Source organism: Bombus vancouverensis, chromosome 11 (assembly GCF_051014615.1).
Source record: "Bombus vancouverensis nearcticus chromosome 11, iyBomVanc1_principal, whole genome shotgun sequence".
In the NCBI taxonomy this organism is placed as follows: domain Eukaryota; kingdom Metazoa; phylum Arthropoda; class Insecta; order Hymenoptera; family Apidae; genus Bombus; species Bombus vancouverensis.
In genome coordinates this window covers 12,017,198-12,031,133 of record NC_134921.1, presented here as the reverse complement: position 1 = coordinate 12,031,133, position 13,936 = coordinate 12,017,198, and the positions used below count along the sequence as shown (strand labels likewise).

The window sequence follows — 13,936 nt, the reverse complement described above, 5'->3', positions numbered from 1 at the left end:
GTGTCATCAATGTTACATTCAAGCTATATCGCTGTTTCTATGATCGTCTTTCTCTTTCTTTTCACAAATTTTCTTGTTTACTCCGTTAATGGCTGACGTTCCATCTGTTTTTTTTTTTTTAAGTTAAGAAAACGATGACAATTTTATTAAACAATAAATTTCCAACTTCTAACGCGCCGCAATAGTAACATCTACGTAACTTTAAAATGTTTCAATATGCTTGGTCGAGTCTTTCTTCGTTTCAGTGGCAAATGCTTCCTCCTAAGGATGCTAAGAATAGACAATACACATTCATCATGTCTCTTCGTCCACGTTAATTTTATTTTCAAACATCCTTCCAATAAATCAAAATATTCTCGTGTCCCACCACTTTTCTATCAGCCTAACGGGAGAAACGGATGACCGAGTGAACAGACAAGAATAATGATCGATCCTCACGGTATTAACGTAAAACAACATCGATTTATTCAACACAAATACTTGCACGTTACGATAGAGGTTCGGTAATAATGATAATAATAATAATGATAATAATATTCATATATGTATATATACAGGAAATAAGGCACGTTCGATATTACATTAATTAACGTGCGACCATACGTCGCTCGGCTATCCAATAATACATCTCTTATCGTTTTATCATCATCGTGTCTTCGTCTCGTTCGTTCGATATGCAACATCCTTACCAAATATAGAAAATGTCATATATATATATATATATTTATGTTTATAATATATGTGTATATATATATATATATCTGTATAAATGTTCTCGTTGAATTTTCATTCATTCGTTCATCGGCATTGTCAAAGATAAACTTTTACATCGTCTTAAATCTATATTTATAATCATATATATATACGTATTTCCCTTTTGCTTAATTATCCATGAAGAAATCACGACCATATCGGTCGATTTTCCCTTTCTCTTCTCATATATTCATTCTCTGGGAACATTTCTACGGTGTCGTTCTATAGCCGATATTTCAAGCCGCAAATAGGCGCGAAATTTAAAACGTTCGGAACGAAAATCGCTATCGTCGATCGTGTTCGATTGAACGCTTATTGCAATATTTTTCTGATTGATTATTCGCGATTTATAACATTCGCTTAATAGATTATTAAATGCACTCACACTCTGGTTTCAATTTCGATGAATGCTTATTATTGGTAAATCAATGACCCATTATGAGGATTAGACTGAGCTAATGGTTATTCTATATTGTCTCGATGAATTTCTCAGGAAACATGGCTCATTCTTTCAACGATAAATCTTCTAATGATGCTGGCTGTGATTGATGAGGAAATCGATGACGATCGAGATATCGTGATATCGTACAATGTTCCTCGCGGTATTTACGATTTCGTTGGCACGCGCAGACACCTGCAGATTGCGCTCTTCACTGTAATCTTGATTATTAACCCTTTATTGTCTTTTGTTACAGGAGAACTGTTCGTTAATCTTAATCGTTTAGGCTGATATCGAATTCATAATGATATGTACTGTACGTATAATACACTTTCTACATATCTAGAAAACAATTTTTATCATCAAAAATGTGACATCTTTGTCACATTTCCAAATTTTATCTTGCAACTAAATTGGAGTTTCATTATATTTTATTTATTCCCAAATAAAACAACGAATTGATTATGCAATTTCGTAATTGCCTAGTTTTCAGATTACCACCAAGTTCTCCTTCCGAAATTTCCATCAGCGAATCGTCAGACAACGAAGGGTTACACGAATTCTGTTAGAGAATTCGCGATTCTAAAGAACTTACACTCTGAAACTGATACTTACTCTCACACATACACTCGGAAAACTTATTTTAGGCGGTATCTAAACTGGCATCAAGATACTTTACACGAATGTACAAAAGTCTCCCTACACCGTAATCGGAATGTATGAACCATTAATCGTTCGTTCTTTTTTTTTTTTTTTTGCCTGTCCCTATGCGCTACCTACGTGCTAAATTAATTAGAAAAAGAAGGTTTGTCTAGAATTTGGAATCGTTGGTTTCTTGCGTCGAATCTGGAATGTAAGATGCTACTGTAAGCGGTGTAATACGACAGAGAAACGAAGGGCGATCGGCGAATCGTTGATGGATGAATTTAAACATTTCATAAATGGCAAAAATGACAGAAGATTAGGTAATTTTTGCTACGAGAATTTCCTGGAAATATGACGAGTTAAGTCTTTCGTTTCACTTCGTTGAAAACGTGTTTCTTTGAGATCAAAGAAATTTCTTATATCGAGAACAAAATAGGTCATCAAGTCTAACTTATTCAAGTGAAGTAATTACTAAATTGATATGTTTAACAAATCCAACGATAAACTCAATGTATCTCAAGTACGATAGACGTACGTTCTCGTTAACATTATCTGAAAATTGTAGTATTATTAACCGCAATCGTAATTCAAGAATTATTTTTAATTTATCCTTGTAAAGGAAGAACTACAGATTTTGGATACATTTTCAAATAATCTATATACTTGCTTCGTTTCTTCTACTTTTTCTGATTTTAAACTATCTAAAGTCTCCACTTCCATACGTACTTTATCGTATTATCCTCTTTTTCATTTTCAAGATACAAAAATAGAAAGCTAGAACGTTCTACTCTAAAAGCATCGAAGTGTAATCTTGAACATCTTTGGAATGAAAATAATACAAGAAAAGACATGTATTTTACACGCAATAAATTGTTTGATACGTATATTATCTGTTTTCTCTCTTGATATCGTCATATGTATCTTTGAAAGAAAGATTTATGTTTTGCTTCAGATGAATAATCCTGTTTGTTTCTACAATCCACGAAGAAGGGTTTCGTACGAGTGGTAAGCCGTAGCCGTTATTCACAATCAACGATCCGCCGTTTTTCAATGAAACTGAAACGCCACGTCGTCTCTGAGATGGCACTCGCCGTAAGCAGCTTACACAAATCGCTCCATCCTCCTTAAAACAACGGAGCTACGGATGAAAGCGACGATCGAGGCTTTCGTAGAGATCGATACGGCCGCGTTCGTCCATTTAACTCCGAATAAAATTCAACAACCTATCCCCTTTTGACACGCTTTTCGCTGTCATTGATGCATTGACGCGTATTCGCCGCCGCTTAAACGTTAGGCTTAAATTATACAGTGTTTATCGAACAATAGATCGTGTCGATTCGTAAGTACTTGCGCAATGTTATACGTAATCATTATATCTAATTAATCGAATCTTTAACACAACGATTCTACAAACTAGCTTTACTATCAAGGAACGGAGTATCGCTTGTAATTATTCCAAAGATTGAGACTTCTATGTTTTGGAATGTTCACGAGTCTCTCTCTCTCTCTCTCTCTCTTTTGGCGCATTTATATTGTGAAAATATAAAATGTGTGGGGAGAAAAATATGTATTGGGAAGTTATTCTTAGTTCCTAGTTCCAAGCATAAAACTTTGAACTATATTTTAATTGAGAATATGTACTGTACTTTATTACTGAGTATATTAAGATGTTTTAGGAATAATAATTACTCTTTCGAGCTTCTAAATTCAATTTTATTATTTTCAATTGCTCCTTATTTTTATTTCATTGTCTCTAAAAATTCTGTCGTTTCTCATTTAACGTAGAAATTGTCTAGGTCCTAGAATCAAAATACAATCCGTCAGCAACCATCCAGATAATTACAAGCGACGCCACGAGTATCCAATCTCTCAAGAAACGACAACCACATAAACGCGTGAGTCCATCAACGAAAGTAAAAAGAGAAGAGAACAACTATCCATTTAAACACTGCCCAGTAGCAGAGGAGGAAGATTAAAAAGTCGTAGGTTCCTTCGTGTACTTTTCGTCCATCGGTAAGCTTTCAATTCTTCAATGCCAGCGAAAACGAGCCTCGAGCGTGTGTATCGACACTCGATCACTCTTCGAGTGTCCCAACTCTCTCATTGTACACCAGGTTACAGCTTATCCATGAGACTATATCCCTCTTCGATCACTCCTTAAAACGACGTTTCTATTGCACTTCGTCCGTCTTACAGTTAAAGGTTAGAGCCGAAGATCGGCCATTTGGAACGTGTCTCTTCTTCAACTCGGACTTCTCAATGGTTCTTCGTTCGAATAGCTTCCTCAAATAAATTCCCCGTGGTTCCCTTTCTTCGTCTAGCGTTCGATCTTGAGCATCTGGCGGTGTTTCGAGGCATTCGTTGCCTCGATACCACGGCGTCTATCTACCGAAACGTGTCTTAGCGACGGAATAACGTTGAACAGGCACCCAAGAACCGGCACGATCGAACCTTCGGCCGAGACTTTTCGACTGATGACGCGATAAAGCGCGATATCACAGCTTTGATGGATCGTAGTTCTCGAACGACCACCTCTGCCTGGCTGCTGCTGCCGAACATTCCTCCATGATCAGCCGCTGCTTGCTCTCCGTTATTGCCAGACACTTGTCGCTGCTGCCGTGTCTGATTTGCTTCGTCTGAAAATAAAAAACTAATGGTCAGTATTTGTGCTGACGATAAAGAAGAAATAACGAGAATCGAAGCTTTCTTCAATATGTGTAGTCAATACGATGGAATTTTTCCAAGGGTCAACTATTATCCCAGCTACAACGGGAAATGATGAATCACAGTGTTTCATTTTTGAATAAAATTATCTCGCGTAACAATGAAGAGTAGGCAAACGAGAATGCGTTCTACAAAATCCTTAGAAATGAATAATTTAATAAATAATTCAACAAATAACTGATAACCTAATCGATAAAAAATCTAATAAATAACTAAGAATATGTTAAAATAATTAAATAAAAACGTCTGTATTTTGAACAGACGATCCGCGTTCGATACGAATAAATTTCAAACTTAACGCAACAAGTACGAAAATAATCCGCAGGAAAATCAGAACAGGATTTGATATTAATTACTTAAGCGTACACTCAATACTTGCCACGAACGCAAGGATTACGTACCTGATGATTATAAATCCATTGTTGATTCCCCTTGCTACCATGACAAGGATAGAGGATGACATCGGTGCCGCTGTAATCCAGGCACGACTCGTCTCGACGGATCTCGCCAGTCTTGCTCAACATCCAGTACTGTGACAAACGATCAAGATTAATGTTCGTGGATTTTGACCTCCATCGTTTGCCTATGACCGATGGTTCTGACAGCTACTGCACATACATATGGATGCATTTGTCCACCGACAGACTGCCGAAATCATAAACATTCAGGAGACGAATGGAATAGGTAAATTTCTTTGCAACTTGTTGAAAAAACGTCATGAAACTAGGTGAACATTTTTGATCAAAGTATATGTTTACTGCAGGTCAAGTTCGTATAAAAAATCTAAGAGCGTTTAATATTGTATTCTAGAATTTTATGTAATTTGTCTGACATATCGTCGACCACGATCACTTGGCTGTATTTTCTTATTACTCGACTAAAGTTCTATCTCCTCTAAGATGAAAATTTGAATTATTTGGAAATTATCATCGTCAGGAACATTTTACTAAATTTTGTTAAACATTCTAGTATCTCGTAATTTATCAAATTTTAGATTTTTTATGGCCACAGGTAATTTCAAAATTTTTTGATTAATAGAGATTCTAAAATTTGTGAGCCATACGTAATAGCGTAGAAACATTTGAAAGATTTGAAATATTTGAAGAAAATGGAGTAATAAGGTAATCGTAATAAGATTCAAATTTCTGCTTACACGAGAGACCATATAATATGCGGAGCCACTGAAAACTTTTAATTAACACGATGAAATGGTCAATTTTCTTAATTGAAAAGAAGCTTCTTTGTTGAAGGGATCAAAATTTTCTTTTGTAGCTTTGAAGTTTTTAAGCGCGTCCGGGAAATTTAAGTTTTTAATACGTATGAAGAGGAGTATTTCATCTCCGTAATTACTCTAACAATATAGTGGGTTCAAATTTGCACATGTAATGGCTACTTAATGCTTTGAAGCCTTATGAGCCTTCGAATATCCCATGGTAGTTGAAACTTTTTAAATTCGATAAATGTTCATCGATAAAATAATTAAAATAGAAGTGATAAAAACTTCAAGAAAAAATGTTTTGTTTACCAACGATAGAAATATTCTATTAGACTGTAAATAAATTTTTCCCATAACAAATAAACTATAAAATATATAGAAACCCTGATGACAGAATTCTATTTTGTTAAAAATAAAAAAATGTTAGTGAAATCTTTTTCTACGTGAACATTTTCACCACTTTTCAAACGCAATTTCATCGGAATAATTATTAATTAAATATGTGCGTACGTGGTTACATTTGACACACTTGAGGCGAAATTAAATCCGAGTGGGAAATTATATGAGAAGGGAATTCCGTGATAATGAATGTCGATCGTTGATAATCGAGTTCAGTGGTCCCAGATATTGCGTCGATCTGCTCCTATGTGATTGAATCATACTGGTCAATTGAATTTGACATCGTTCCATCAAGTTGTAGCTGCTAGTAGCGAAAACGAGAACTAGAACGTATCTTGTTGAGTGCCTAAGTGCGTGTACGTTCGCGCTTTTGAAAGCATAACAAACCATCCCTGCTGTAAAAAGAATTATTTCAACTGAACTACTTGTAAAAGATTTAGTGATCTTTTTCTGCAATTAAATGATAACGAATACAGCGTAATATTATTAAATTGCTGATAATCGATTTTAAATTGGACAAATTTTGTTATCTCAAATTTAATTTATTACATTTCGTTATCGTATTAATTCGACACAATAATTATATTCCTCGAGAATCGAATAATTACTAATATTCCTTTCCAATATCTACCTGATATTATTTTATTTCGCGTCTAATTGATATCTAAAATTAGCGTAATTAGCTGAAGCGTACGTACAAAATTTCAATTGGTACAGGCCGAGGAAGCATATGTAGCGAAGAGTTCATTAAGTGTCACGAGTGGTCAGGGACGAACAGTGGCTTCTACTTATTCAAATCGTTACACGGTTGTAACCGCGCTGTCAGAACCATCTGTGTTGAAAATTCAAAGGTTTTCAGCCTCTGTCGTGCAACGATAGACTCAAAAGCTGCGGGATTCGGGATAACGAAAAGCGAGGATTAATGCCATGCACCAGTTACCGCATGTTAACAACCAAGAATTACTATCTATCAGCTCCAACAGTACGTAAAATAGATCAGACAACCATAAACCAGGATCGAGATAGAAATGATGTTAATCTCTCCCTAAACGACACCTGTTCCAAAAAAAAAGAATCACTGTAATCGAATTTGCAAATTCTCTGCGAGAAATCTTCCCTTTATCGCCCTTTTTATTTCCATGGAATTTTATATCGAATATTAAAAGTAACCACGAGTATTTTAATGATAATCGACGATGAAATACGATTTAACGATAACATTCAGCGATCGTGTATCCAAGATCACAATCTAATCTTGAATATAGCTTTATCTAAACACGTGGCTATCAAGCGACTGTCGTGCTATCTGTTACCTAATTATCAATGATTACTTGCTGTTAGTGTCACCTAATCACAATACAATCGGCCTATCTGATTTCGATCTCTTCATCAGCTGCCAACTGCGTATTATCGAGACGTCTGTTAACTGCGCGATCATCGCTGACTATCTTTTATTGGATTGTCATCTACAACCGACTGTGTACTAGTTGATACACGAGATGCGTATGTAACACTGGGTGTAACTACTGTCGACGCTTGTCTGACGGTTGATGTTGCGAATAGCTACATTGTTATACATTGTTATAGGATTCTGTGTTTCATTGTTCAGGATTTTGTGTCATTACATATTGAAACGTATAGTGAGGCAATCGTGAATGGAAGGATGGATTTATTTTACTTTTTCTAGGAGTAAATACGTTTGAGTTATCATCAGCAAGATTAATATAGGATGGAAATGACTCTTTAACAAATTAATGAAGATTATTCTTGTCGCTAATGATTTTCACATTATAGATAATTACGGCTGTATGGATTTTGATTAATTTATACTGTAGAAATTTTAATTTTTATCTATTTTTACTTTGTAGCATTAACAAGATTAGACAAGAATTACGCGATAATTGCAAGAATTTGCCGTTCGTAAAGCGTATGTTCATTGAATTAACTGGAAATGCTTTTATTCTTCATTATCGCGTATTTGTTAATTAAAACGAGAATTCCTTTATCTCGTACCATCAGCTATTTAATTCAATCGTGCATTATTGTGCGATTTCGAACATTCTCTGCTCGACGCCTGTCTGCAATTCACTACTGTTATTTAGAGAATTCTCTAATTTGCTGGTTTCATGTGTCAGTTTAATTAATTAGGATTCCCTCAATTCGGCTATCGTTCTTTGTCCATCAATCAAAAGCAATCTCGTACTTAGTAATTTCGAAAGTTCGCGCGTTGTTATCTGATAGCCAATTTGATTAAACACATTACAGTTGATTGACGCGTTACAACTGAAGTTATTTTTCCAAAAAATGTGTAAAAAGATGAATCCTAAATTCGCACAATAAACACAGTCTAGTTATAGACAATCTCGAGGTTTCTCAGCGACGTTACTATAATGAACAGATCCAGCGAAAAAGTTTCGAAATACGCCACGAAATATCCATCAGTCGGTGCATGGTGTGATTCGTGTGCCGTCATTCGGACGCGTCGAAATCATCAATGGACGCCACACGGTGGAAATGCAGACTGGCCGCGACTGCATCAGAGAGTCGGTCGGAGTTCAGGGGTAGCGGCGTAATTACCGTGAAACCGCGGCTTAATTGCTACGGCAAATAGCTAAATTAAAGCGACGCTTTACGAGGCCAAGCGAGCGGCGACTGATTGTGTTTTTGGTTGTAACCGGTTGTCACGGTTGTTAAACCGCGCCGGAACTCCGGGGAACGATTCAGCTTTTGTATCAAACGTACACCCGGGACTCGCGCCGGCCAGCCTTGTCCTTCTCTTCCTGCTCGACGTCATCGTCTTCGTCGTTGTCAGCATCGTTTGCGTGATTTTAACGACGAGACGAATGCCCGGTTACGAGGCTACCTTTTCATGGTTTCGACGTGACAGCACTCGTTTTATCTGGTAACGAGCTTCGCCGACCCCCTTTTTCTTCCTCTCACGCTCCCTTGTTTCTTCTAACCGGGTGAATTTTTAGTCGCCATTCGGTTTAGTTAGTATTTTTCTTGTTTTAGGTACGCAAGAGAAGCTTAGAAGAATTTAAAGCCGCATGAAATTCACTAGGGGAAGCTGGGCAGAGTTTCGTGTTTTGGTAAATCAAAATGTGTGAAATTGAACGTACATTGAACTGCTTTCATAGGAAAATGGATTTCGGATCGTGTTATAGGATGTTTAATTGATGAATGTTTCTTGGAATATTGGTATTTAATTGATGAATGTTTGTGTTCGTGTATTATCGATGAATATTGTAGTACACCCAGTTTAACTGTTTAATCTGACACCGTTGTTGAATATTCTATGGAAATATAGAACTTTCTTCTATATAGAAATACTCGAAAGTAAATGGACCAATTTGAAATCCTTTCAAACTTTTCGCACGTTAAATTATTGAGCTATTATATCAAAGTTCCGACGATGTACGTAGTTGAGAGGAATCACAAGCAGCAGACAAGATACTGAAATAAAAATTTCAAATTTCTCTCACGACGAGTACCCTGTAGCTAGGTAGTAAAGAACATAATTTCCACGGTATACACGACTTCATTATGTCGCAACAAGCTGCAACATTACGAGTGATTCTTTCCCCGTGACAAATGATACCGAAACAACAGATCGATTCATCAAGAGCTTAGCGCCCTTATCAATGGGTGCTGAAAGACACGTCATAGCCAGACGAGCGGACATTACTGTAGCCTCGACATAGCACGGTTACACCCACGATGGGTAATTTCCAGCACGCGTGCTGGTTCCCACGGGTCAGAAGATTAATTCGACACGCTGGCACGTGAAGCTAAAAATGACGACAAGCAGCAGATAGCCGGGCCAAGAGAAAGCTATGTAGCTTGGCCCAACGTGCCACTCGTGCACGTGTGTGAAACAGAGACAGGAATAGAGCTAGACAGACAGAGAAAGAAGGTCGACGATTGATGAGCACCTGCACCAGATTAGCCACGTTACTAATTGCAGCGAAATGGGTCGAGCTTAGCACCGAGTTAGCGTGCAAGTTAAATGGTAAACGTGTCGTGTCGGTTAATGGTCCCTTTTTCTTCCTTCGTCGGCGATACTCGTTCCTGGCAGAACGATTATCGTGAACAATTGTCCGCCCGGGCGACACCACCAAGAAAATTCGTAAATAGTTGTGGCGATTCTAACGAGACTGCTTTGTAATTTACGCGAACACAATGTGGAATACATTAGAAAGTTCGAAATCGTCTTAGAAAATTCTCGTGTTGGTGATGCGAACTAATTCAGTAACGTTTTAAAGAGATTTCGATTGGAAAATTCTGATTTTTCCCAAATTGTCACCAAACCCGATTGTTATTACGAGTCCCAAAGTTATTACTTTGGAAAGAAATACTTATAATGGCGCTATATATACGATCTACTATAAATTAGAAATATTTTTTTATAATATTCGATGATTACGCGCTGCTACTTGAGAACTGAAGAGGATCTGGACGAGTCAGAGATTCGTGAAACAAATGTGACAAACCGAGGGTTAAAAATGCCCAATGCTTAGCGAATCGTACGCTTCACTGGATTGTAAACAGATTTGTAAAAATTAAAAAATAAAAACAGTTTCCATTGTTTCTTTAAATATGAAATTGCGAGCCTGTTTTAAGAACAAAAGAGATCGTTGTCGATTACATACCAAGCTGTTGTACCATTTTTCGAATCTATTTATATATTTTCAGAAGAGGCATTCGATGGCTTCCCGTTATCGTCAAATCAACAAAACACAACAACATTATAAATATATTATCATTGATTACCTGTACGTACACACAACTATAATCTTGTATCATTATAGTATATGACAGATAATCTCTGTAATATCACTTGTCTCCAGGTCACGAAACGCTATTACCTGTAATATGACTGTAGTGTGTAATTTCATACTGTATTCGTAGATATATGCCTGGAAAATGTATTATATTCCATCCTGCTCTGTAAGTAATAATAATCTGGCCTGTGTTTTATTAAATAAACCGCGTGTGTTATTAAAACACGTTATACAGAACTCGGACAAGTTCTATTTTTTGCAAAAACATTGTTGTATTAAATGAAATTTTGCCTGTACATAATTAACAAATACATAGACCGCGTTTCTCTGGGAAATTGCGCATTATAATTTCACGTTAACCCAAATTGACATGTATTACATTTTAGAAAATATTGTCGAACATAACACCAGAGTTATATTCAATGAATTATGGTATTTTTTACCCACAAACAATTAATTTACTATATAATATTATATCAGTGTAAATATTATGAAGTTTTGTTTCATTTTTCAGAAAGGCAATTTCCGAGATTTCACTTCCAACGTACTCCACAAACATGCTACGAGCAAGTAGATTTACAAATATCCCATCACCATCAAGGATCGAAAAAAACAAAAAAAAAAAAAAAAGAAAAAGGAAAAGAACGCCTTGCAGATTCGAATTGACACTCGAACTATTATTAGAATGAAATGAAACAAGCAATTACAGCACCGCGTGCCCCGATGATTATTCCAAACGCGTTCATTCCCTCGAATTCTGAATTCGTGTACCTGATTGCCGCCCTGGCGGTGACAGGGATATAAACCAACTGGCTGGTGCAGGTCTTCAGGTTTTCCTGCCGAGTCTATACACATGCTGCTAACCAGGTGTCTGATCTGAAGCGAATTAACAGATTTGCAAACTGTTACTACTGAACTTTCGCCGCGAAAAAGATTCAAAGAAACTTAGCTTCTTTTATCATTCGATCTCAACAGTCAGACTGATCTCGCGCAAAGATTTACCACAATACCTTCCTATTTCTTATCTCACAACCCTGAAGAAATGGGAAACACGAAGCCACACAGATAGTACACATAAGCCTGAAATACGTACAACTAATCATGCAGGTGTGAACGGGTGTTAAGAGGCTTTAGGTTAGAGAAACGAAAAATCGACTTTCGACGAGTATTCCGTCGCAGAAATATGAAGTAAAAGTTGTTCTTAATTAGATTTCAACATTATTTGCATCTTAATTCAGAGAAGTGTGTTTCAAGTTCATTGCTAGACTGCAAACATTCGAAAAAGTCGAATTTTCGTTTCAAGCGTGAATCTGCGACACGAAGAGACACGAGATAGATAACGAAACAAACGGCTGAAAACGGAACTCGTCATATGTTTGATCGAGGTTTGGATTCATCGTCCGTGCGTCTATTTGTACCTGATTTCCACCTTGTCGATGGCATGGATAGAGTCCAGCCGGTTTGTGCAAGTCTGCCTTGCGTGCCGGCGAATCCAGACAGGTGTTACCTCCTTCTCCAAGATTACGAACCTGTTCATTAGTTAGTACAATCATTTCACGGATTAGTATCACTAGAAGCGGCAGGTTAGTTCGTACATTCTTTCGCGTAACGCGACGAACACCCGAGAAAAAGAAATAATTTTGTCGTCTTGATTATCATATCAAGGAATTAAAACTAAAACAAGGTATTTGAAGCAGGTGAACCTTGAAAATCAAGTTAAGTTTAGCGATTTCAATATTTATACGCTTTAGTATTTAAAAAGTAGCGTAATTAATTTAAAAATTCTATGTTCAAAAAAAGAAAAAATGCCAATTATTCCTTGAATTCTCAATGACCGATTCTAATCGTCGACAACGCGTAAATGGTAAAAGATCTTCTTTGGAAAAGGAAATTATAGCGATATGCTATTGTCGGGAAAGTTGGAAAATTGAACCTCTTTAAAAAGAACGGATCTGACAATCGACGAATTCCTCTCGTTAGAGAGACAGCGAGGAGAATCAATCTTCGATATCTGCGCGCTATAGAAAACAATAGGAATTATATCCCGGGCGAAAAATATTTTTCGCGTTGCAGACGATTTCCTATCGAAAATATTTTTCTCCTGATGGACCGTGTTATTTTCCTCTCTGGTGTTCGCACGTCGCCACGGATATTTACAATCGCCAAGTATTTCGCAGTGCCACGTCTGGGAAAACGAAAAACGCATAAATCAATGGAGGGAAACGTAATAATTGAACGGCTGCGCTCGTATATAAAGCTTCGCGAAAGCTCTGGCAAAATTTCACCCTCGCGATACCATCGAGATGTAAAGACAAAAGTACACGAGTCATGTGTTATCGCGTAAGTGAATGCGATATGGAAATAGAGAAATAACGCTGCGCAAAGGGTCTTTCCATCCTTGTCTAACCAGGCACACACACTCGCCTATCACACCGTTCGTTGATCGGCGTTACACTCACACATGAGCCGTTTAATGCAAAAATAACGTCAGTCAGTCTTTTGCCTGTCTGGCTTATAACCATATCTAGACATCGTAACCATCATTCTGTTTTGCGCAGAAGTACTGTAAGTATATCTTCGTTATCTATAGTTCCACGTTGAATAGCAGGATACGCGAAAATGTCAAACTCGAATTCTTACAAAATTTTTACTTTATCCTTCATTACCCGGAAGTTTGACTTACGTTAAACAACTCATATATACTGTGCATGTGCATATGCATTAAACGAGGGCACAAAGGATCTCTGTGCAGCGTACTCTCTATTCCTATATCGTTGTTTCTTTATATGCTGCTATCTTTACATCTCCATGCTCGATACGTGGTACCTGATCGTTCTTTTTTACGCCTCGCTGACATTTTATCGGCGTAGATTCCTGTTAAACGTTTCTTTCATTATGAATCGTGCGGTGGAATCTCGATTGTACAAGTTGGTTCTTTGTCGTTGAGTTTGCGGAATTTGTGCAGGTTGTTTTAGTTTT

General features: G+C 37.0%; 1 protein-coding gene across 8 annotated transcripts in view; it reads right to left on the bottom strand.

The window, feature by feature from the left end:
• Positions 1 to 442: 442 nt before the first annotated feature.
• Pgant9 (polypeptide N-acetylgalactosaminyltransferase 9) overlaps positions 443 to 13,936 on the bottom strand; it is a 293,850-nt gene continuing 280,356 nt past the window's right edge. For 6 of the 8 annotated variants that reach the window (XM_076622866.1, XM_076622863.1, XM_076622864.1 and 3 more), the window contains 4 exons: positions 12,376 to 12,486; positions 11,729 to 11,833; positions 4,963 to 5,091; positions 443 to 4,473 (listed from right to left, as the gene is read on the bottom strand). In XM_076622866.1, coding sequence (XP_076478981.1) covers positions 4,333 to 4,473; positions 4,963 to 5,091; positions 11,729 to 11,833; positions 12,376 to 12,486 — 486 coding nt within the window. In that variant the 3' untranslated portion in view covers positions 443 to 4,332. The remainder of the gene's footprint in view (positions 4,474 to 4,962; positions 5,092 to 11,728; positions 11,834 to 12,375; positions 12,487 to 13,936) is intronic. The other 2 variants (XM_033330074.2, XM_033330068.2) reach the window with 2 other exon arrangements.